The 23,019-nt window shown below is 37.4% G+C and overlaps 1 protein-coding gene and 1 long non-coding RNA gene across 2 annotated transcripts; both read left to right on the forward strand.

The window, feature by feature from the left end:
- The first annotated feature begins 2,529 nt into the window (after positions 1 to 2,529).
- Positions 2,530 to 3,189, forward strand: LOC149259690 (uncharacterized). Its single transcript, XR_016257800.1, has 3 exons — positions 2,530 to 2,763; positions 2,886 to 2,917; positions 3,108 to 3,189. It is a non-coding gene; the product is annotated as an uncharacterized LOC149259690 (long non-coding RNA).
- A 1,840-nt stretch (positions 3,190 to 5,029) lies between these two features.
- LOC149259691 (uncharacterized) lies at positions 5,030 to 11,614 on the forward strand. The gene is made up of 7 exons (XM_089418969.1): positions 5,030 to 5,552; positions 9,222 to 9,280; positions 9,471 to 9,563; positions 9,834 to 9,906; positions 10,370 to 10,496; positions 10,619 to 10,736; positions 11,388 to 11,614. The coding sequence occupies exons 1-7, from the start codon at positions 5,405 to 5,407 to the stop codon at positions 11,454 to 11,456; spliced, it is 687 nt and encodes a 228-aa protein (XP_089275095.1). The 5' UTR covers positions 5,030 to 5,404; the 3' UTR covers positions 11,457 to 11,614.
- The last annotated feature ends 11,405 nt before the right edge of the window (positions 11,615 to 23,019 follow it).

Raw genomic sequence — 23,019 nt, forward strand, 5'->3', positions numbered from 1 at the left:
TTAGCCATTGTCAGTCCCAGTCATCCAAGATAGTAACATGTCTAGTTTCATCATATGATGGTGTGGAAGTCAAGATGTAATATTGTAATCATTGTAAAGGAAAAACAAGTAGAAGTCCAAGAGTCATGTATAAACTCAAGAGTCATGGAAGTCTAAAGGACATGTAATACCAAAAGTAATATGTAATTCCAAAAGTCATTTGGAACTCCAAATGTTGTAGAAGTCTAAAGGTCACTAGAAGTTAGAAAGTCAAGAGTCACGAGGATATGAAAAGTCACTCCTCAGGTTATAAATAGATCCTTATTTGTCATGTGATAGAATTTTAACTTTGACGTCTCCCATAAAGCATAAGAGAGATAAGTTAGTACTTTTGAGGAGCAAGTAGTGGCTCCAACACTCCACTATTGGAGCAAGTGATGTTCGTTGTATTCATGCATCTTGGGACTTTTACTTAATATTTGAAGCCTGATGGCCAACACGTTTTCATACACAGATTATCAATGTTTGTAAGACTTTTCTGTAAATGTTTATGATTCATGTTTGCTTCCACTAGTACTAAGGTAATTGAACTATGTCAGTTATTTTAGTACTTATTCTATTGAGAATGTGTTGTAATGGTTATAACGACCGTCGTGTCTTTGTGGACTATTCCGCTGGATGTTAGATGAAACATTCATGTTTATGTGTCTCTTTATTAGGGTGGTACTATTACCTCTCTCTTAGAGGATCACTTTCTCCCCCCTCTATAGTAGAAGAACCTTGATGCACCTACAACTAAACATTCACCAAGCACACTTGTTTGCCTTTTGAAGGCACATATGTGATACTCTCTCTTGCTGATAGCTAAAGCCAAGGAAAATCTTTAAGTAGATGACCATTGAACCGCATTCCAAATGGGTCTCATATACGAAACTATGTGAGGTGTAATTGGGACCGCATATCGGGGAGACCCCCTTAAATGTTGGCTATGTGTTTTTGTTTAAATCATTATTTCATTTTGTTCCTATATAAATCTGGATCAATGTGTCTCTAGACTTTTATAATTTTGAATAGAACATTATTTTCATATTGAGACGTGTCCCTAAATTTGTATAATTCAAGTTGTGTGTTCACAAAACTCTATAAAGGACAAGGAGAAAATGAGTTGTAGAATTTCTCTTTTAACAAAAAACTGAGAATAACTATTATATTAAAAGACTCTTAGCTTAGATACATGATTTACATAAGCAAGTTGAAACCAATGGACATGGTGAGAATGAGGTATGTATCAACGACCATCTATATGATTCTAACCTTGAAGCTTTTGAACAAAACACTACAATATCTACAGTACTCCACTTATACATTTGCCAACACTGACCTAATAAAACCAAAATTTACAAAGCATCAAAATGTTACATTAAACCATGAGGAATTATTCCTCTGCTTTGATTTCTAAATCTCTTGATTAGCCATTAAGGAAGGGGGACATACCCCTTTTGCCCCTGCCATGAAAGTTCACTTTGCTTTAGCTTTGACCCCAAATTACCCATGTGATAAACCTTGGAGTTGTTTGATTTGAGAACATGGAGACATTCTTCTTGGGGATAGACTGATACAACTGACAAATCCGCTTGAAAATCTAATTTAACTTTGTATTTGAGGGGAGAGATGCCGAATATAAATGGTGAATTATATTCAAGAATTAGCAAAAACAATCACCTCTTGAATTCCCAAATTCACAATTTGCCCCAAACACTGATATAAGGCATAGGTTTAATAACGTTGTTGGAAGTGTGACATAAACCCCAAACATACCTATTTTTTTCTTGATTCTCAGAGCAAAAAATTACCTCCTATTCCTGCCACCCCTAAAATAAGTTATAGAATTTGAGTATAAAAAAACCTTCACCTTTTAGACAAACAATAACAAAATATTTGTTTGTTTTCAAAATTAAAAATTTATAAGGAATGAGGCAACCAATTTTATATGAAAGTGTAGAGGATATATTTACAATAAAAGCATGATAATGATGGATGACCGTGTCAACTTCAAAATGAAAGAGACAAGAAAAAATGCAAGAGAGGAAAATAAGAGAAGAAAGGCAGACGGATAAAATCATTTAGAAAAAAAAAAATGATGAATTATGTTTGTATGTATTTAATTTTATTCATAATGGTTAAAAGTAAATTATATTTATAATTACGCCATAAGGCGTTTCCCTTTGAAATCAACTTTCCTCTTGGGTTACGTGTACATGTCTGAGCCTTTGATTTAATTGTTAGACGATGAAAATAATCTCATCCATCCAATTGATTAGACGGGTATACGATGAGACCTCACAGATAGACGGTTGCCCTCACTCGACGCTATGCTACTTCCAGGTGCACTTGCCCTCGCTCGGCAATACTATATTCTAGGACCCTGGATCTGTGGAAATCGGCTTCAGGAGGTAGAAGGAAAAGAATCAAGATGCCGAGGGGAACTCTGGAGCTGCTGCTCGTCAACGCCGAGGGGCTGCAAAACACTGCCGAGGGGCTGCAAAACACTGATTTCCTTTGTAATATATTATCATCCGAGCCGATCTCTTGCGTTTTAGGCGATCTGATAAATCTTTGGATTAGAATATTGCTAATGAGACAGCTGAATTATGTGTTCTGGTGTATGTTCAGTTGGATCTTTGATTTAATTTTTCTCTAATGTGGCTGTGGTTGCAGGTAACATGGATCCCTATGTCATTATCCAGTGCCGAACTCAGCAACAGAAGAGCAGCGTTGCGTCCGGTGAGTATGCATATTCGTATGGTTTTAGCCGTGTATTGAGAACAGATATTATTGAGAACATGGCTGACTATACTCTGCCTGCAACCCTTCATAATGATCTTTAGTGGAAATCTCTATTTCAGGGGAGCCAATTTTGGGGTCGGCTGGGCAGAAGGTAAATCGAATTTTTCCGTGTCAAATCCCGCCTGGAAAACCTTTAGTACTCATTTTGATTATCAATCACCTTCCACGAAGGAGAGCCTTAGGGAATCTTACATAGTAAGCCATAAACCAGCATTTTTACATAGAACTTGGGGAGTCTGCAATTCTCAATGTGGATTTAGTTTTTCATTTATGTTTTTCAGGCCAAGTTTTATCCGAGTATCTTTTCTCAACTTCCTCTGTTCAGGTAAGAGGCTACATCACATCCTGTGATTTTATGCTCCGTAATTTCCTTTCTTTTAATGGTTTGTTTGCAACATTCAAACACTTGATTTAAACTTTCTGTTTTTTAACCTATTTTGAATGGTTTGTAAATATCTTTTATGATCTTCACTTATATTTTAATGATCTGATTCCTTTTTCAATGCAGTGGATATTGATGGGTTTTGACTTTGGCTTTGGTTTTTCATATCAGATAATATATCAGGTATTCCAGTGATCTCAGTGATCTCAGACCTTCAAGATTCAGGGTTTCTAGTTTGACACGCGCATTTTTGTTGAGAAAATTAAGATGTTCAAGATTTTAAAACATCTTGTAGGCACCTGATAATGATCATTCCTTCGATTTGCACTTGACTCTAGCTAACCTAGAGCATTAGCTGCGATGAAATGTTTTATTGGACAAAGAAAACCCTTTCTGATGGACCATTGCAGAATAACTTGATTGGTTAGGTTCTCAATGTTATACCTCATTGCTTTTTTGACCTTAGGATACCAATCCATGTCATCATATCTGAAGTAATATACCATTCTAATCTTTGTAGGACTTTATCAAAATCAATCTTGAGGAGCAGATCTTCTTGATGAATTTCTCCAGCCCACTAGATAGTTTTCAAGCTTAATTTTTTTGTGGTTAATGCCTCTGCAGAAGTCTTCAATGCCCTTTGTTGAATCCAAACTTTCTTGGGTGTGTTGAGAATGCTTTGGGCATACGAGAATGGCTGGAATCTAATGGTCACCAGTAGAACTGAGTTCCCTCTGCGAACCTGAATTTTGTTTTTGCATTCCCGGAAGCATTAGCCTGCTCGCATACCCCACCCTGCCAATACCAAAATCCAAACAGGATTTAGTTTTTCATTTATGTTTTTCAGGCCAAGTTTTATCCGAGTATCTTTTCTCAACTTCCTCTGTTCAGGTAAGAGGTTACATCACATCCTGTGATTTTATGCTCCGTAATTTCCTTTCTTTTAATGGTTTGTTTGCAGCGTTCAAACACTTGATTTAGACTTTCTATTTTTTAACCTCTTTTGAATGGTTTGTAAATATCTTTTAATGATCTTCACTTATATTTTAGTGATCTGATTCCTTTTTCAATGCAGTGGCTATTGATGGTTTTGAATTTGGCTTTGGTTTTTCATATCAGATACTATATTAGGCATTCCAGTGATCTCATCATATCTGAAGTAATATACCATTCTAATCTGTGTAGGACTTTATCAAAATCAATCTTGAGGAGCAGATCTTCTTGATGAATTTCTCCAGCCCACTAGATAGTTTTCAAGCTTAATTTTTTTGTGGTTAATGCCTCTGCAGAAGTCTTCAATGCCCTTTGCTGAATCCAAACTTTCTTGGGTGTGTTGAGAATCCTTTGGGCATACGAGAATGGCTGGAATCTAATGGTCACCAGTAGAACTGAGTTCCCTCTGCGAACCTGAATTTTGTTTTTGCATTCCCGGAAGCATTAGCCTGCTCGCATACCCCACCCTGCCAATACCAAAATCCAAACAGGATTTAGTTTTTCATTTATGTTTTTCAGGCCAAGTTTTATCCGAGTATCTTTTCTCAGCTTCCTTGTTCAGGTAAGAGGCTACATCACATCCTGTGATTTTATGCTCCGTAATTTCCTTTCTTTTAATGGTTTGTTTGCAGCGTTCAAACACTTGATTTAGACTTTCTGTTTTTTAACCTCTTTTGAATGGTTTGTAAATATATTTTAATGATCTTCACTTATTTTTTAATGATCTGATTCCTTTTTCAATGCAGTGGCTATTGACGGTTTTGACTTTGGCTTTGGTTTTTCATATAGTATTCAAATACTATATCAGGTATTCCAGTGATCTCAGACCTTCAAGATTCAGGGTTTCCAGTTTGACACGCGCATTTTTGTTGAGAAAATTAAGATGTTCAAGATATGAAAGATCTGTCAATGTGTTTAATTCTAAGCAAAATTCCATGCATAGTTTTTCCAGTGATCTCAGGCCTTCAGGATTCACGGTTTCCTGCTTGATGCACCCATTTATGTTGAGATATTTTAGATGTTCAAGATTTGAAATGTCTGTCAATGTCTTTAATTCTAAGCAAGATTCTGGATTTGTGTTGATTTATATGTGCAGTGGCAATGTCTATCCGCTTGTGATTGCTGCACATCCATCAGAACCTAATCAGTTTGCCATTGGGTTGACTGGGCGTTGTCTCAACACCAGCTTGTAGAAGTTCTTCCATGTTCACATTGTCACCCTACAGCAGGGAAAACCAGAGAGAGCTGTTGAAAAGGAACATGAGAGTTTGCAAAGGCAAACAGGATGGAGGAAAAAAGAAGGGACACATGGATCAGTTTTATAAACATCGGGCATCTTCCAGAAAAATAAGTAAGATACTTCTGTCCTAGGAAGTTCACAGATTTATATTATGTAAGAACAAGAAACCAAAGACAAAGTTGCAAACTTATGATTTTCTTGGGTTAAAAGTTCATGTGTATAATCATTGGTGTGTATGCATTAGCAGCTTGTAGTTGAGCTTTCTGATACGGATTTATTATATAGACAACAAAGGCTCCATTTTTATATCACCCAGAAGACACAAAAGATATAAATCAGTAACAAAGGAGGCCAATTAAAAATCTTTGTAACCCAATTAATTGTGTAAAATGAAGAATTGAAAATCGTATCGTAACTCCAATATATGGAAGATGTGAGGAAGCAGTTCGATCATAAAAAAACAGAAAAAAAATAAAGACTGAATACAATATCTTGCTACTAACTATTAACATCTGTGGATAACATAGCATCCAGAGTAAATAACATTCATACTGATCATAAAGACATGATACACAACTCCTTTACAATGAAGAAATAACAATGATTTGATTAAAAGAAAACAGCATTAGAAAAGTCCAGCTTTTCATAAGCATATAGCAGTAGGTTACGGTTAGATTACTGTGAGATCATCCCCAAGGCATCTGAATGTCTCCCTCCTTAATAGTCTTTTTCTTCTTCTTGTTTTCACTTTTCGCTGTTTGACTGCTATGCTCAGTCACTGCAGCTAGATATGTTCAACAGAGGCATCCCAGGGGGATATATCAAATTTGACTTATCCTCCATAATAGGTATTAGGCTCAAAATATTCTGCAAAATAAAATCAGATTATATCTATTACAGCTTCAGGCAGAACCTTTTTGCGCTATTTTTGACACGTGGAACTACCTAAATCACGATTTCTTAATGCATTTGATTCATCTGATCTCAGATTCAAATGGAAAAGGTAAACCACTCATAAGATAAATTATATCAATCAAGTGAGAATGAATAGAAATTATATAAATAAACTGTATGTCGCATTCAAACTACAATCTTATATTGCATGCTGAAACTCATTCTCTTCCTCTTAGTCTTAAGAGAAACTACTCTGAGGAACAAGCATAAAGTAATTAGACAACGAAATCTCCCCACATACAACTGTAAACAGTGCATGCCCAAACCAATACTAATGACTGTCAATTATCACAACAACACTGGTTTAGAGGTTGCCTTGGAGTGTATAGCATAAAACCCATTTGCCAGCGCCTCCTTCAGAAGAATCAATCACAGCTCAAATAATAGAGCAAATCAATTGACACAACTGACTATAGAGGAAAAGTTTTTTAAGGTGTTGAACCACACCTCGTAAGATTAGTACTTGGCAAACATGGCTTTTACTGGTATCAGAATTGACCAAAGCTCTGGTTAGAAACTCATTGGCAGTAGAACCCACTTCCTTAACTCTCCACAACATATTCTCTGATTGCCCTTCTTTGTACCAGAAAGCCAGAGGACCATCCACGAACCAGCCGGGTAGTATAAGGTTGACTAATACTTCTGTGAACCTTGGTACTATTGAGGTGGCAATGCTGTATTCAAAAACGTATCTGATCCGTAGTCCCTTCTTTGAGCCATGTGATTATCCAAGGCATCTGAAGTCATGAATCTAATGCCTCTGCTTTCATTATTTTCGGACATGGAAGATTTAATCAACAACTTTGCCCAGTAACCATTTACTGAATTCCAGAAAGTGACTTCCTTACACAAAACTTCTAAACCTAATCTTTTAGATTTGAATGAATTTCAGCACATTTTACACACATTGGAAAAGATATTCATCCATATGCATTCTTAAAATCTCAAGTCTGTTTTACAATTTTTACAGAGAAGATATGCACCAATTTCTTAGTTTACCCAAACCAGGTCCTGAAGAATACCATATTACCATCTCCCAAAAGATTTTATACCCAAAGTTCCTGCTACTGCGCTGCCTCATAGAATGCACACTGTCTCCAAAGCATAAGAGTCTTGGTTCTCTTTGACAATGAAATCTATCCAAATATTTAATGAAAGACTTCCATACCCAAACTAATAACAATAGCTTCCATTTTCACAGCCTCAGAAAGACAGCAGAGAGGTTGTTTTAATGCCTAGTGAATGTGGTATTGCCCTCAACAGTGATAAAGGCTCCCACAATATCAAACATTGCTCAATTAGTAAACAAAAAGAATGGAAAAATCACTGAAACAGTAAACAACTTTTCTGGCACTTCACTCATCATCATCCCTGAAAGAAAGCATAAATGATTTATTGAGATTGAGAAACAGTGATTGATACCATTGACAAATTTTATTTAGGGTGTAAAATCGTTGCAGTCATGTTCGTCTATGAATGATCATTTTGGAGATGATAATTTTGATGTTTTGTATTCAGAAATTCATAACGCATTGAACTCCAGAAACAAAAAAAACCATCAAAGAAAATCCATCACTTTTCCTGAACTTTCTTGACAATTCTCCGGGGGTGCAGACGTTAGGGATAGTCTCTCCAATTTGACTGCAATCTCCTCAATATCCGCCTCTATTTCCCTTGTATTGTCTTCAGGCGTATCAGTCATTAAACTGATAGCTTCATTCCTTTTCCAACGAGCCACAACTTTTCTGATTTATAATCAAAGGCAGCAAATTTAAAAATTTCACGCAGGCTTTACAAGGGGACTATACATCTATTATTAGTGACAACCTTTTTAAAGGATTTACGCTACAAATGATTCAACAGCAGTTTAATACACTTTCATTCTAATACAATCGTGCCTTAATACCAACGGACAACCCCCTATGAATGTATGCAATAGCGGATCAGCGTTTAGAGTTCACACCCGGCCATCATAATTAAATAATAGAACTGTCTGCCGCAGACAGACTAGGCACACATTAATCTACCGCAGCAACGCTCTTTTGAGCCCGCACTTGTAAGTTCAACCGGCCACCACACGTAGTTGAGAGCCCTCTCTGCGCAAACAGCTAGGAACCACTAATGAAAACCACGCAGAATAATGAAACTAACTCCGTATTCGACCAAACAGAATAATGAAACAGTCACGTATATACAGCATATAAGGTTTTACCATCGCCAAGCTGCCTTAATACACAGGTAATTATATATCACATGCAATCAATCACGCATGTTAGGAGCTGCGGAGATTCTTCAACTTTCTGGTGTATTTACTTCTTCTGTTACTGCTGCCACTGGTGCCTCTCCCTCAGCTGGAGCAACAATTGCATTCCTCTGCTTTGTTTCTGCATTCTCTGGGCACTCAAAAGCTCTATGTCCCAGCTTATTGCATCTGTAACATTTTATTTCTCTGCCTCCTCCTCTGAATCTCAGAAAAATTATTTGTGATGAGTCATATTATGATTTACATCTTCCAGAAATACTTCGTATCGTTTTTCAAGAAATACTCTGTATCCTTTTTCCAATTATTTTGGCTGTGGCATCGCATGGGCCGTGTTGTGGTTACTCTCCGATGCCCTGTCATTGCGTTTTAATGATTGTTCTCTCTAATCTCGATGTCATTAATTGGTTGAAAAGGCAAAGACCAGCTGTGGGCAGCTTCTTGGCTATTCACAAGTTCATCTGATCTTAGTACTTTTATATCAATACAGGTCTCCGTTTGCTTTTAAAAATAAGAAATTGTTATGGTGCAACCAATGACTATATGGTATCGTTTGTTGCTTGCAGTCCTGCCTACTGTGCTAGACATCACGAACACTCCAGATGATTCTCAAGTTATTTTAAAGGTACGCTATCTCATAAAAAAATATTATCCAGTGCTTATGACGGTACGTGGTAACATAAGTCTTGTCATAGATGTTCGATCCAGCTTTAAGAATTATGATGAATATAATCCAATCTTGCAGCATCCAGACCTATGGATAGTTATGTTTGGTTCGACAGTAGATTTTAATATATGTTTTTTTATGGAAACAGGGAATTTCCACAGACCGTATTCTTAATTTATGTCGATTATTAGCTATGAATGTGGGGACATGCCATCTGACCAACTATTCTTTATCCCATGAGGTAAGAAAATCAGTAGTTCAGAAGCTCATTAAATAATGGGGTTGTTTGACATGCTAGTGGATTGCAATTGACTGGTTATGTTCAAGATATCATATGGTATGACCCTACTTGCATTAACAACATAGGTGTTCGTGTCAAGATAGAAATAGCTATGTACAGTGAAACTGGTTCTATTATTAGTTTGTAAAGCTTAAGTGTGACCATGGCAACATTGGCCATCTTAGTTTTCTTGAAGTATCCATGACTTGGTAAAAACTTGAATTATACCAGGTTCGTGGCAACAGGTTGAGGGATTCATCAGATGTTGCAACCTTGAAGCCCTGTGCCCTTACTCTTGTAGAAGGTAACCAATAACTCTGCTCCCCCATCTAAACAAGTAAGGGGAGATAGCTAGAAATTTTGTCTTGCCTTTCTTTAAAATATAAATGTTTTTATCTTGAGTATGCATATTCCTATGGTTTTAGCCGTGTATTGAGAACATATATTATTGAGAGCATCGCTGACTAGTCCCTGATAAATAGATCCCCAATCTCTGATAAAATTCTTCCGTTCGCATAATTTTTAAGTTTGTTTATAGGTATCCAGGGTTCAAATGCTTTTCAAACAATGGAGAAAATGGTTACATCGTTTTAAGAAAGAGTTCGTGGTGAGGTCTTAGTTATGACTGAGTGCCCCTGGATTATCTGTGGGAAGAAGAAATTACACAAATCTTTTCTATATGCAGGGGAAGTAGGGAGATTTCACAAATTTTTCCCCCAAAAATATATAGAGTTAAAAATTAATAGATCGGATCTCTGAAATTGCAGGTAAAGGTAGCAATCCCGAGTGGAATGAGCAATTTGTTTTCATTGTAGCCGATGGGGTTGCTGAACTCACCTTAAAAATAATGGACAACGATAGTGGAAACGCGGATGACTTCGTTGGGGAAGCAAGGTGCAGATGAGTCTCCAGCATTATGATCTCAGTCATTTTTTCAGATCCTACAGTCTTTCATCGTTTTTCAATATTTCTGTTTTCTGATCATATATCTTTATATTTCTGATTGTGGTGCACAGCATTCCCCTGGAGGGAGTATTCATGGAAGGAAGCCTACCCCCGACTTCCTACAATGTTGTCCTTCCAGACCAGAACTACTGTGGGGAGATAAAAGTTGGCCTCACATTCACTATTAAGGTAGATTCTATATATGCAGAGGCTCTTTATATCAGAAACATTTTTTTGCATGGTAATAGGATGGATTCATATTAGCTTTGGATATTGACCAATCACTATAAATTTCATTTTCAAATTTTGTTTTACAAATGTAAGAAGATAATCTCAATAAAAAGTTTAAACTTATTCCTTCTAGATCTTTTAAAGTTAAATATCTTTTTAGAATTTAATGGATTTAAGGATGTAAAGGATCTATGGATATAAAGGATGTATTGTAGATTTTGAGAATATTCAAGATATATGAATAATAGAATTTGAAAATCTTAGGGAGCAATACAAAGTTTAAACTTTAATGTTAAATACTTTTCTAGAATTTCATGGATCCATGAATATGGTAGGTTTTGAGTATATTCAAGATCCATGAATATTGTTGAATATGAGAATCTTAGAGAGATTACAAATAAGATTAAGGTGAAACAGGTCAAATAAATTGACCAGGCAGATTCTATCATATTCTCAAATTCTAAAATATTCCCAGAATTTATTATCAAATTAATTTAGATTCCATAACCCTAACATGTAATTGTGTTTTTCATATAAATTCCCATCAAATTACTTCAATCCTAGGAACTTAAATATGTTTTTTCATATTATGGTGATTGGAAATTGCAGGAAGAAGAAGATTGTTGTGAGGAAGCAGCAACGGAGGAGGTCGGAGGGTGGAAAGAAAGCTCCTACTGACCATTCCTTTCAATTGTTATGTTCAGTAGGTCACATAACATAGAAAACCTTCAAAGAAATCGAATGTACTGTCGCATCAAATGCAAGAAATCCTGAAATAGTGTTTATTGGGAGTATATCATTCTGAAATAATGTTTATTGGGAATATATCTGCATCTTTCCTCGCCTATGACTCTCTTTTAGTGTCGCATCTAACACATAAATTCTGAAATAGTGTATCCACATCGTCCCTGGACTATGACTATTTTTGTGTGGTTTGATGTTTATCTTTTCTACCAATCATTGAAACTCTTCATGGAAACGTTGTGATTTCTCTAGAAACTATACAGAATGGATTTCCGCACTTTATGCCTTACGGCGTTTTCTTTGCAACATCGGGTACAAATGCTAGTTTAATATTGGAAAATTATACAGAATGGATTTCCGCACTTTATGCCTTACGGCGTTTTCTTTGCAACATCGGGTACAAATGCTAGTTTAATATTGGAAAATTTAAAGTATAACATTGAAATTTTTATAAAATGATCACCCCTCCTCAGCAAAGCAGAGATAATTTAATATTGGGAATATTTTAGGTGTCGAGATATAATAAAATGATCACCCGTCCTCAGCAAAGCAGAGATAGAAATTAAACGGACTAAAGAGGGATCAAATCTGGCCAATGCGGATCTCGAACCTGCGCCCTACAACTTATTAGCACGACGCCCTGACCAACTGAGCTAATAAACGCTGCTCCTCTTCTTCCTTAATTAGTCAAATTTATATAATGAGCCAATTAGTTTAGCCCCAGCACCATTTGTATAATAGATTTCTTAGCTTCGCTGTTTGTAAACATCGTTCTCTTTATCAGTCTTTGTTTGTGCAAACAATTAAAAAACAAAGGAAAGTGAATAAGAGAAAAGTGCTAGGGTGTGAGTCTTACATTGTTTTAAAAGCTTTGATATAAAGAAAAAAAAATAGTGTAAACATTTTATATTTTAGTTTTTCATTGAAATTTAATGATAGATTTCGTTAGAATAATAATTTCCTGTAATGTATTTTGAAGATATGAATACATACAATGTGTTAATAATTAAATTTTACTAATTCTAATAATTTTTTATTAATTTTTTTAAAATTTAATTAAAAAATAAGAGAAGAAAACAAAAAATTAAAACCTAAAATATTAAAAAAATAAATTCACTGAAAAATATATAGGGGAGAGCCACCAGTACACGATCACCTCCATGTCGGACCGCACCAACACCACACTAGCACCCTCGACCGTCGTATGACGCGTGGTCATCGAATGCATCCACATGTTGCTTGTACATGCCCACCAGTTCAGCAGGTTAACATTGTGTTAAGGGTTTGTTATGACATAGTCTTTGCGGGTTGTTTTGTGCACTATGCATTTCTGTTCCGGTCTTGTTGTTGTTCATTTGCGTTGTCGGGTAGTTGCATGTCCCTGCTCCAATGGCGTTCACTGCCATAACAGTCCTCAACGATGTGGGTAGTGGTTTATGGAGCATAAGAGATGGTCATGCTGGAGGTTGTTCGGTTGTGTTCGTTCGTTTTGTCTTGTTTTTTCCACTGGTTTTTCTTCCCCGTCTGGTGGTATGGGCTCATTATTCGTCTGCATTCCTCCCTGTGGCGGATTTAGCTCGGCTTGGTGTTGGACATGGTCGTTTTATGCTCTAAAGGGATTTTTCAGGTTTGTAAGTAAATTTATGAGTTCTTGGGTTGAATTTCACATGTTTTATGTAGGTTTGGGGATATCTAACAATGTTTGATGTTGTCTTGCAGGTTGTTGCAGTCTGAGCTACGATTTTTGGAGCATCTGGGGTTCCTGTGGCTTGCTGGCATGGAGAAAGCCGATGAAACAACGACTGGACGACTAGAAGGTAGGACACTGTCCTACCAGCTTGAATACCTGTGTTTTTTAACACATTTAGCCAAATTGGATTATTGTGCCTTTGTTCTGCATGTGTATGTGTTTTTAAACACCTTCACCTGTGTGGGTTTTGGCTAATTTTCTGAAATTTAGCTTCCGACATCTCACGTTCATAGTCCTGGTTTGCTGACCCCAATCTAATATCATAAGTTCTTGTCGAGTCATATTTCCGTGATATCTTTTGTGCATTTTTCATTACACAAGTAGATTCCTGAGAGCATGTTGGGTGATTGAATCAATTCAAATTGTAATCTGTATCTAAATTGAGAAAAAAATATTGTTTCTAGAGAGATAAATGTCAATCTGATGGTTTCCCACATGTTTGTGTTCGCCTTCCTTCTCTACCACAAACTCACAATCAATCTAGCAAGCTGTGTGGGTTTTGGGTTGTGGGCCTTCACCTGTGTGGGTTTTGGGTTTTGTAGGTTTTGGCTAATTTTCTGAAATTTAGCTTCAATTGTGTGGGTTTTGAGTTTTGTCGGTTTTGGGTTGTGGGTTTTCAATGAGTTGAGTTGTTTTGTGGGTTTTCAATGAGTTTTGTGGGTTTTGTATTTTGGGTTGTGGGTACAACATTATCATTGTCATTGTTTGTTGAGTAGATGTTGGTGGATCAACTGCTTTGACTAGCTAAATAAAGGCGTAGACTAGTGTTCCTACCTCTGTTTTCGCCATTGTCCATCACCTTTAGGTTTCATGGTTTCATAGTATGTGATTCTAGCTATAAACATATTATCTCTGAAAACATGTTCATCAGTTTGGTATTTAGGGTTAGTATCTAGCATTGTCACATCTGCCATTGTTTCAATGGTATTATGAACATGACCTGCCTTCAAATTTCTCATTTTCGAAGTGAACAAATGTTCCTCACTGGCCTCATGACAGTGCCCACCACTTGCTAGGATTTCATTCAGTTTGCATGCTTTTTTTTCATTTTCGAAGTGAACAAATGTTCCTCACTGGCCTCATGATAGTGCCCACCACTTGCTGGGATTTCATTCAGTTTGCATGCACTTTTTTTTCTAAGATATTATTTGATTGATAATCCAGGGCAGATCCTTCCTTTGAAAATGAAAATGGTCCATAATGCTGAGGGTCCCCATGGTGGAAAGAGCTACACTGAAGCTTCTACCTATTATTCAACAATGGATGTGTTTGTAATGATCCTAATTACAGTGTGATACTTTTCTATCTTTATATGTGCAATATATGTCCTCTCTTGAGATAGGAATAGATCTCTTCCACTGCATAGATATTATAGATAGATATTAAGTGAATATGTTTGTAATGATCCTAATTATAGTGTGATAATTTTTTATCTTTATATGTGCAATATATATCATCTCTTGAAATAGGTACTGTCAATATATATCCTCTCTTGAAATAGGAATAGATCTCTTCCACTATATAGATATTACAGATAGATTTTAAGTGAATATGTTTAAGTGAATATGTTTGTAATGATCCTAATTACAATGTGATAATTTTTTATCTTTATATGTGCAATATATATCCTCTCTTGAAATAGGAACATATCTCTTCCACTGTATAGATATTACAGATAGATATTAAGTGAATATGTTTGTAATGATCCTAATTACAGTGATAATTTTTTATCTTTATATGTGCAATATATATCCTCTCTTGAAATAGGAACTGTCAATATATAACCTCTCTTATACATTTGTTAGATTTATAGTTAGATACATGAGTCCATTTATAAAGATTGCATCTACCCAGTCCAAACTTCATTTAGTTCTATTTCCTTTGCAATGTTGTTTCAAACTGGATTTGATTGATCTTTACTTTCTATTATTTTCTCTTGAATTTCCTTTAGTGAGAACAAAGGGATTCTTTTGTTTACTCCCTTTGCGAGAAGACAGAGGGTTGGTTTCCATTGCACTTCTCAACCACATGCTCCTAGGCAGATCCTTCCTTTGAAAATGAAAATGGTCCATAATGCTGAGGGTCCCCATGGTGGAAAGAGCTACAATGAAGCTTCTACCTATTATTCAACAATGAATATGTTTGTAATGATCCTAATTACAGTGTGATAATTTTTTATCTTTATATGTGCAATATATAACCTCTCTTGAAATAGGAACTATCAATATATAACCTCTCTTGAAATAGGAACAAATCTCTTCCACTGGATATATATTACAGATAGATATTACAAATATCTTTGTCTCTTGCTGAATCCCCTCATGCTCAGTTTCTCGCTGGTTATTAGTATCTTCTATTGGTAACTACTTGTGATTTATGTTCACTTCTTTTCCTTCTTTATTATGTTGCCTTTCATCAAGTAATTACCAAATTAAATGATTATCCTGGTCATACTTCTTGTAGTTGGATCTTCACATCGAAATAAAAATAATTTTGAGATCATAATTCCAATTCAAATTCAATATAGTTCAAAATCTTGAATTCAATTGATCTAACTTTGATTAAATTATTCAAACAAAGTTCAATTATGTACATCATAACAAACATTCTCAAATCAAATAAAATTGGATGTAACTGTGTAGAAGAGAATGGTATTTTTATCATTTGCAATCCTTAATTTGATGAACTGGATAATCCTTAACTGTGTAGAAGTTTAGCTTCTACTATGAAACCAATCAACATATTTCATCCTTATTAAATTCACATTACGATGTGGTTACAAAAATTAATTCGTGCCATCCCTATGCTTGATGACCTCCATTTCTTGCATTGCCCAAAATTGTTGAGTCTCCTGCCTGACCCAAGTATAGTGGACTACTCAAGATTGGCTAATTAGGATGTGCTTGAATGTTCCCATATGCTTGACTCCAATTTTCTCCTTATAGCCATGGAGGGACTGAGTAGCCCAAGTGTCCACTTGTGTTACTAACGCCAACATTGAGTGCAGGAGTAATATAAACACAATTAGGATTTAAACCTACACTGCTAGGGGTATATGAGGTAGGCACAACCCCTGGATGATAGCGGGAGACTTGGATGTTAATCAACTCTTGGTATGATGGTGTGTGCTCTGCAATGTGGTCCAGCGTGTTGGACATCGTCCTATTTGCCTCAAAATGGCTTGGACCATAGACTTCCCTACTTGTCACCCCTCCTCCTCTTTCCAACACTTCTTAAACTTCTTGAACCTTTCTTTCCTCCCTCTCTTGCCTTGCTAATTGTTTTTGATGTTCCTTATCTTCCCTTGTTTTTGGTCTTTCCAACCTTTCCTTTGATCGAGCTTTTGTTGCTGCAATCCTTGCAGCTCTCTTGTCATTTTCCAACTCATTCTTTCTCTTTTTAGTTTCTTGAGTTTCATTTTTTTTACATTCGGACTCAAACAATAATTTCATATAATCTTCAGATGTGAGAAACTGTGAACTCCTCCCCAAACGAAGACAATATGCAGTTGAGTACCTTGATGAAGCCTTCACTCTCTCTACTGGTAGCTTTAGGAATTCACCAAGTATTCTCTGATTTGTTGTCCCATGCTCCCCAGGAGCTGACACTTGGCTTTCAACCTTTGGTACAACTGATTGGCCCCCATTTTTGGCTTCTTCAAGTACTTCATGCTGAACATGCTCCTCTTCCAGTGAACCATTTTCCACAAAATAATGAACAAGTTTGGTGTTCAACTTTGATGGTTGTGAAGGCATGTCCATGCATTCCTCATTGGTGGAAGACACATTATGTATGTTGATATTCATCATGGCCTCTATCAACCATTATGGTGGGATTACCTTGGTTGGTATGCTCAATTGCTCATTGTTTAATCCTGTTGCATTATCATTTGAAATCAAGTTTGCATTTTCATTCGCTTCATCAACTGCCTGTTATAGACATATTTGGGCACTGCAACCCCAATCGCATATGTCCATAAATCAAGGGCTTCTAAGTCCCTAAAATTTTTGTTTCATACCCTAAAGGAGCAAGGTCAGCGGATTACGTCATCTCCCAGAAGTTCTCCCTGAAAAACTACTCAGAACTAGTCAAAACAGGACCATACAGATTGCTCAGTGCTAAGGGTACGATGCATCTCACCTGCCACATGCAAAAAGTGTGATGCATACTGAAAAGCCCTTCTGTAGGGTGCGATGAGCGAGAGCAGACAAATGGTAGAGGCAGTTGGCTAGGTGGAAACCCAGAGAATCTTCTAGAAACTGCCCATTTGACACTTGCCTCTCTGAATTCGCCCAGGGATGAGTAAGAGATCATGAAATCTCCAAGTGGAACCAAGAACTATCAGAGAGATGACACTAATCAAAATCCCAGAAGTTGACTCACCCACCTGCAAACATCTATATATGGATCCCTCATCCTAGAGATCCAGAGGCTGGAATTTTGTATATGGTAAGGAAGTGTTGTTGGTTTCTCTGTGCAACATTGTATTGTTGGGTGATCAAAGCATTTCATGAGATGAAGAGGGCTTTCATGCTGGGAGGATGGCACTGGGTCAGACCAATGGGTTGTAATCCTCTCTTCTACTACTTCTATCAATAAAGCTATTTGAGTTTTCCTCCATATTCTTGTATATTTCTGAATCTTGTATTGATATATGCATTTGTATGGTTAATATACATCTGATCCTATATTGTTTATGGTTATAGATCTCTATGCTTTGATGGTATTATGCTGCTTTGACTCTACAGGTGTTCTTTGAAGCGGGACAAGTAAGGAAGGAGTGGCGAAACTCTGTCAAAGGAGAGAGGAAACAAGAAAGGAGCCAAGCGAAAGACTGAGGTTGGTACTCTCTACTTCTCTCTCATCTATCTCTCATAAATGAAAACACAAGTAACTTTAATTTGTTTGTTTCTAAGATAGCTACCCATCTTAGTGGGACTAGCAGCTTTGAGTGGACACTAGTTTTCCCGATAACAAAATGGCGACTCCACTGGGGAGTGAATAGTTTGATTTCTTGTCTCTATTTGTTTGCTTCATAAACTACAGATGGAGCCTGAAGTTAAGCCAGCTAGCCTTCGAACTGCATTTGCTATGCAAGTGCAAAGTAGATCAATGTTGCTTCAATCAATCTCCGGGTTTGTTTATGAACTGAACAACTAACTTGCAAACATCCTAAGTGCCCTGGTGGTAGCTCAAGTAACCTCATTAGATCAGCCCCTATACTTTGTGTTTACTGCCTATCATTAGCTCATCCTAAACCCCTGAACTTAGTTGCAAACTGTGAGAAAAAACCAAGCTCAGTCTCGTTCCTAGACCATCGCACTATCTCTCATTGGCAGTCTGGATGCATCGCACCTCCCGTGTGCTGTAGGTGAGATGCATCCCTGTTTCCCTGTGTTACAGGTGCGATGATCAGATAAGACTGTTTCTACCTCCAAATTTTGGTTTTTTCTTCATTGTCTTCAGCTTTATTCAGTAGTTTTTCTGTCTGTGATCAGTATACCACTGTTGAAACTCCCTTCCTTTGCATTATTCAACCTCCATTGATAAAGAATTGTGAATGTTTTTATGTATTTTTCGCCATTTACAGTTCTCCTTTGCAAACAGTAGCTTAATCGAACTGTCGTCTTTTGATTTGAAAGTGTCACAAGTGTCGTTTTCAGTCAAAGAAAAGAACCCTCCTCTTTTTGATAGTTGATTACACTTTTGCTCTTGTGTTTGATTTGAATTAATAGTATTTCAAGTGTCGAAAGCAGTTTTCAATTCAAAATCACAAAGTGTCGTCTTAGTCTTCCTTTCGTTTTTTGAAAAGAAAATTGTTAGTACTGTCGCTTTGAAAGAAGAATAGTTCAGATCTGTACTTAGCATTCTTTTTGTCATTCACACATTAAGAAAGCAGAAAACAAATACATGCATGTGCATTTGCATTTAGACTGCTTGTTGATATTGATTTAGGAAAAGTGCATCTAGTGTGTGCTCTCTGCTCTATGTTGAAAGAATTTTGCTTCTCTTTCCTTAGTAGCTAGGATTTTCATTGCAAAAAGAAAGTAAACGACTGTTTATCATCTTAGATTGCATATTTAGGATTTGTATATCTACATCACGTGGTGAACCTTAAAGGCAAACTTCTTAAGAAAGATCAACTGTAAAATAAATTTCAATGAACATAAAAACGCTTTAGAACCTAATGCACAACATTTAAAAGTCTAGGCTAGAGACGTATTCCGGCGTCGTAAAGCCTAGTAACTATCACTTTCATCATAGGTTGGGTGATTCCTCCTCTTTGAGACGACAAGTGCCAATACGGACTTGTGCTCCCACATACCGTCGAGTATATATTGGGAGATCACAATAGGCTATATCCTTTATCCTTAGGAAGCTGTGTCTGCCGCCCTATCAATCGCAATGCACTAAACACAGCATTCGGGAAGATTGACTGTCGTACCGTAAAAAATATATTGTAGTTTTGCGATTGGTTTGGTAATCCCTCTGTCTAGATTTCTAGAGTAGTCACTTTCGTTCCTTTTCAGACTCCCTAAAAGAAAAGGTCCATCTGAGCACTTGTCAATTCAGGCTCATTAAAAATCAAAGGCGACTAGAGTCATCTTTAGCTTTTTCTCGACTCTTAACAATTGAAAAAGCAAGTTCTGTCAAAGCATCATAAAATTCATTTAATTCAGAATAACATTTTCCATTTTTATTTTGAGTTGATCAAGTAATCCGCAATCGTGGAAGAAAGTCAATCAAAACCTCATCGTTCGCAGAGACTAACGAGTCAATCGTCTTTGACTCCGGAAATACTAAGCCATTCCGGGCCAAGCGAACTCGTTTAACTGGGTCAAAGTCTCTTGGTTTGTTTGAAACTTGTGTTTCAACATCCTCAGAGACTCAAGTTACTCCAACCATTTCTTGTATCCCTGCCTCTACAGAAGAAGTTCCGCAGTTACAAGAGGACATTAGAATTGATCCTAGTGTAACAATAAACACTCCTATTCCTGAACCAGCTCCATCTAGGACTAATTCGGAAGGTTTCACCCCTCCAACATCTGTCGCTGCAGAATCTTTACCTTCTTCGGCAACATAAATATTTTATGGACCTGACGGTCTACCTCTTCCACCTAGATTGATTGCTATAGAAGAGATTGTGGAGGATCTTCCATCCAGTACTCCATTGCATTTTGGAACTGGGATCCACCTATATCCTTCTACTATAGAAGTTAGTCTCCCTTCATCGCAAGTTCCTGTAGAATCGCTAGGAAATCTTTCGGATAGACTTGATATGTCTAAACAACCATCGACATCTAGGACTGTGTCGTCTGAAACAGTAGCAGCAGAACCTCTTGTTGCTACTCCGACAATGTTCGCTGGCATACCATCTGTCCCAACTAGTTCTCAATCATTAGATGGAGTCCACCCAGGGACTGTTTCGACAGTATGGTTTGTTCCCGTTTGTTCATTCAGAATAATATCTGGAATTTCTTATGTTGAGTCTTGGAAAATTGATCCTTCGCAACAGTATCAATTTGGGCAGTCCAGTCTCCAGAGGCAAATCTTTCCTTTGAACACTGGATTGCCACCATATGGGGGGTAGTATGCCTTTTCATTGTTCCCTTCGGGAGAACAACCATATGAGAGTTCACAACAGAATTCGGGTCAAGCTGGAATCACATCCAGTAGTTGGATGCCAATGCTGCCTCAACAGCCAAGAGTTGTATATTCAATGCAACAAAATCAACCTGTGTCGAACATTCCCACTACATCGGCTATTGTGACAGTGTCACAAGTACAAGCACTGCCTGTTGTATGTCAAACTCAAGTCTCTCAGGTCGTAATACAACAGCCTCTCGTCGCCACGACACAACCACAATCACTGATTAGTGGCTCCTTAACTGGAGCGACTAAGGCTCAAACGGGTACTATAACCCCTCATCTTGGTCAAACATCCAGTATTGGGCAACAACAAATGGTCTCACAGCCATGGCTGGTGCAATATCAACAACCACAATTCCAGCAAGCTTACCAAGGACCTGAGCAACAAAGCTTTGTGGGTAACGGGCAACCGTATATTCAAAATGGTCACCATCAATCATATCATAATGGTTAAGCCCATCAACCTCATCAAAGTTATCAGCATCAAATATATTATGCTGGTATGCAAAGACCCACTGCTTAGGCGATTCCATCTTATCCTGGGTATGCTTCGCCAAACCTGAATCAACAGTTTCCTTTCGTTGCAACTCTAGAATTACCAGATCTAAATCGGCTAACAAATGATCCAATTGCTTATGCCCCTTGGTGGCCGGCGATTCCTCATAAACTTCCGTCAGATATTCCTAAATTCAATGGAAATCCGGGTGAAGATCCGTCAAATCATGTGATGACCTTTCATCTGTGGTGTTTGTCAGCCACTCTCAATGATGATTCGATTAGGCTTCGCCTTTTTCAACAAACGTTAACTAGTCTGGTAGCAAAATGGTACATCAAATTGCCTAGAGCTTCATTCGATAACTTCAACACCCTTTCCACCACCTTTTTAACCCATTTTCAGTTACCCATAAGGTACGAAACAAGAATGGAACTTCTTACCAATTTCAAGCAGACAACAGCCACTCACATATCTGATCATATTCATGAGTGGCAACGTCGTCTTCGAATGGTGAAAACATATGTTCCTGATCAGTTGCTAGCTGAATGGTTTATTAAGTCATTGTTACCTTCTATTACAGAAGATGTGGCTAAAGGGGGAGTTGTCACTGAAGAGCAAGTCATTGCTCGTGCACAATATCTAGACTTGATCTACACTCAGTTTGGCACGCTCTATGACAAAATTCCAGATGCTCCTAGACCAGAGTTTTCCATTCCTCCTCCTAAATCAAACAAAGACTCTCATGTCGGCGATGGCGTGATAGGTACAACCAGCACGAAAACCACAAAGGCTACATCTAAGAAAGCTCGCACGGTTTCCGGTCAAAATGCAAATGAAGAACTTCTTGCCTCGGAGGTTAATGCCATGTCGACTGACAAAGGCAAAGAACTAAAGCAACTAGGGGGCAAGAAGAAAAAGAAAGGCAAAAAGAAGAAACAGGATGATTCGTCTCCTGAAAAATCTTCTGAAAACCCTTCTGGGCAAAAGAAACCTGGTCAGCCATGTCTCATATGCGATGAAGACCATTGGACGAGAAATTGTCCGCATAAAGATGAGATTAAGAAATTCTTTAAGAACTCAAAAACCTCAGCGGTATTGACTGACCCATTTCCAAACCCAGAAACCAATCTGGTTGCTAGTGACAATGCTTCCCCATCCCAAGTGCTTATGTTGTCCATTTCGAAACAGCAAAATGATGCTTTGATATCGACAAGGAATAAAGATTACAGGAATCCACAGCTGTCGAACAACAAGGCTACTGATCAACCTAGTAGTTCGACAATAGCTTCGACCAAAGTTGTGCCAACCATCATTCCTTAACTAACGATAAAGCCACCAAAGGGAGTAGTACAAAAATCAACATTTAATCCTCGTGCCAGAGCAGCACAGGATTATAATTATAATATAGTAGAGGACCTGGCCCAATCGCCGTCCGCTATGTCGACACTTGAAGTACTGCAAAATTGCCCCTCCCAAAAGCAGGCTCTATTATCAGCAATAGGTGGGATTGACCCAGCGGATTCCAATCTTGTGGCCTTTAATCATAAAGGATATGAACCTCAGTTACCAGCTCAACTCGCTTTCCTCATTCAAGTGAAAGC

The sequence above is a fragment of the Pinus tabuliformis genome, chromosome 6, assembly GCF_031772625.1.
Source record: "Pinus tabuliformis cultivar Carrire ecotype Pingquan chromosome 6, CPIR1, whole genome shotgun sequence".
Classification (NCBI taxonomy): Eukaryota; Viridiplantae; Streptophyta; class Pinopsida; order Pinales; family Pinaceae; genus Pinus; species Pinus tabuliformis.